The sequence below is a fragment of the Limulus polyphemus genome, unplaced genomic scaffold (assembly GCF_000517525.1).
Source record: "Limulus polyphemus unplaced genomic scaffold, Limulus_polyphemus-2.1.2 Scaffold1108, whole genome shotgun sequence".
Classification (NCBI taxonomy): Eukaryota; Metazoa; Arthropoda; class Merostomata; order Xiphosura; family Limulidae; genus Limulus; species Limulus polyphemus.
The window spans coordinates 231,106-234,170 of NW_013666718.1; the positions used below are offsets into that span (position 1 = coordinate 231,106).

General features: G+C 31.9%; 1 protein-coding gene across 3 annotated transcripts in view; it reads right to left on the minus strand.

Moving 5' to 3' along the window:
* The window catches only part of LOC106462169 (MOB kinase activator-like 3), a 75,128-nt gene that overhangs the window by 51,607 nt on the left and 20,456 nt on the right, over positions 1-3,065 (minus strand). For all 3 annotated transcript variants that reach the window (XR_002611176.1, XM_022389349.1, XM_013922068.2), the window contains exon 6: positions 1,031-1,117. Coding sequence is in view for 2 of the 3 variants with exons in the window: in XM_022389349.1 (XP_022245057.1) it covers positions 1,031-1,117 (87 nt within the window). In the remaining variant the exon portion in view is untranslated. The remainder of the gene's footprint in view (positions 1-1,030; positions 1,118-3,065) is intronic.

Sequence of the window (3,065 nt, forward strand, 5' to 3'; positions counted from 1 at the left end):
CATAAAGAAATATCCACTCCCGGCACTTGTGTTTAAAATTTGTTTAAATTATAATAAATAATTAAAAACAACGTTTAATATTTACACAATAAAAACTTTATTGAAGCCGTACGGCTTCCACTTTACAATATCACTCTATAATTATATGTATTGACGTGATCTACGTCATCCTCGGGAGTAAGTTACAAGACTATTTTATACTTTCCCCCTTGTCACATTACTTCATTGTTATTTGCATATTTCCTTAGTGTATTTGAAAAAAAAAATTTAATGTATCTCACCATATATCAATGTATTGACTTGCTGGTCGTTCATCTCTATTGTGTAAATATAAAACGTTGTTTTTAATTATTTATTATAATTTAAAAAAATGCATAAAGAAAGTTGTAATCTTACCATCAACAACAAAAAGACAAAAAATACTATAATTAAATATAATTTTTTTCTTCTCTCTCTCTCTCTCTCACACAGCCCATATTAGCATGCTCTATAAAGAAACTCGATAATTATAATCTCACCAGACAGGGTGTAAAAGATGCCATTACATCTAGCATTACATGAATGTGAGTGATTGTACAATACTAGATATGACGTGATGAGAATAAACTACTCAATAGATCAGGAACTACAATGTCCAAAAGTATTTTCAACTTGCACACTTATATGAATAAGTAATCAATAAGACACTGCAATTTAAATGCTGTTATAGAAAATCTATTTCTATGCCAACTTTTTGGCATAAATATGCAAACAATAGCATTGGTATAACATGTCAAGGTACTTATATAAAAAACAAGAGTTTATCAAAATTACAGGTGTTTATATTTAAAAAAGAATAAAACCTATCTATTGGAAATTTTTGATTTGACAAAAAAGAAATATCTATATGGTTGCATAATATGTTTTTTCTAAAACATTTGTATAGCTGTATGTTTTTAGATTACAAGACAGCAAATCAAAATACAACTCATAAAAATTTTGCATTCCAGATTTTGTTGCGACTAATGGTAGGATTTTATGATTTACTTACCAGTGGTTCCAGTTCTCGCTGGCTCACAAGGCCAAACTCTCTGATAAAATAGTAGAAATGTTTGTAACAAGTATTCACATGGGCTTCCTGAAACAACAAACATTATAACACAATCATAGTCGAGCACAAGACCCACTTACAATACATACACAGCTGGAGGTCTTTACAGAGTTCCTAGGAAACTTGTAACTGTCATAATAGCATTTAGAGCACAAGACCCACTTACAATACATATGTAGCTAGAGGTCTTTACAGAGTTCCTAGGAAACTTGTAACTGTCATAATAGCATTTATAAGTGGGACTTGTGCTCCAATACATATGTAACTAGAGGTCTTTACAGAGTTCCAAGGAAACTTGTAACTGTTATAATAGCATTTAATGATAACATTAGAACAAAACATGACGGCAAACAACTGTAGGTCTTAACAGAGGCTGTCTGTAAAAACATTACAACATGAAAATATAACTATAAGTAGTATATAACAATGATAACAAAACAACAGTTACTACAAAATAATGTAGCACACGGCTGAAAGTTTTTTGAACAAATTTTCTGAAACAATAAGTTGTTCTTAATATTTACAATAAAAACACTGTATATAATACCATGTCTACATACTGACTTTCCAAAATAACAGTACATATATATATCTATTAAGTAATGGAAAATGTAAGTAAACTTATGAGCCTCGAGTGCCACATCTATTTCTCACGGCTAACTTGTGCGGTATTTTACAGCACTGGTATTGGATACAGCAGAAATAATATGGCTGACATTTTATTACACTCTTCTTTACTTTCACTCATAAGTTCTTATAATACGTGTGGCAAAATTGTACTAAATATTCTTTCACTACATGATGGCTTTATCTTTTGTGTATTTTACATTTACATCAAATCTTTGCATATTAATTTTTACTTTAACTGATCTGTTCATTGATGCTACAAACAGACACAGAAAGCAGTAATGTTTCTGTCAGAAACTTTGATTTGATTTGAAATATCTTTACTTTTTACAACCGTGGACAAAACAAATCAATTCAGAGTTACTTGTAGTAAATGTATGCTTGTAGTTCTTAGAAACTTGATGTTCCTCGTGTAAAAAAAATATAAAATAATACACAAATCCCACTAGTAAAACTAGATTTCTTGTTGTCACTTGAAACTAAGTGTGTGTAACCATACAAAGATGATATCTGAAACACTTCTAACATTTTGAAGCCCTTTGTTCTAAGAAAAATTCAAACACTGCAGGAGTTTGTGGAACAGAATTACTTACGAACAGAAAACACACTGTAGGACTAAAACTTGGAGTAAAATCTGGGGTTGAAAAACTTTGATTTATTCTGGTTATTTCCAATAATATTAATAAAAAAGAACTGCACACAAAGGCACAAATATATAATTACAGTACTTACAGGAGAGCTGTAAGTAAATAGATAGTCTGGTGGCTATTGGAGCTGTAAGTAAATAGATAGTCTGGTGGCTATTGGAGCTGTAACTGAATAGATAGTCTGGTGGCTATTGGAGCTGTAAGTAAATAGATAGTCTGGTGGCTATTGGAGCTGTAAGTAAATAGATAGTCTGGTGGCTATTGGAGCTGTAAGTAAATAGATAGTCTGGTGGCTATTGGAGAATAGCCACCAGACTATCTATTCAGTTACAGTACTTACAGCTCTAATTAGCCACCAGACTATCTATTTATTACAGTACTTACAGCTCCAAAAGCCACCAGACTATCTATTTAGTTACAGTACTTATAGCTCTAATAGCCACCAGACTATCTATTTACTTACAGCTCTAATAGCCACCAGACTATCTATTCAGTTACAGTACTTACAGCTCTAATAGCCACCAGACTATCTATTCAGTTACAGTACTTACAGCTCTAATAGCCACCAGACTATCTATTCAGTTACAGTACTTACAGGCTCCAATAGCCACCAGACTATCTATTTACTTACAGCTCCAATAGCCACCAGACTATCTATTTACTTACAGCTCCAATAGCCACCAGACTATCTATTTACTTAC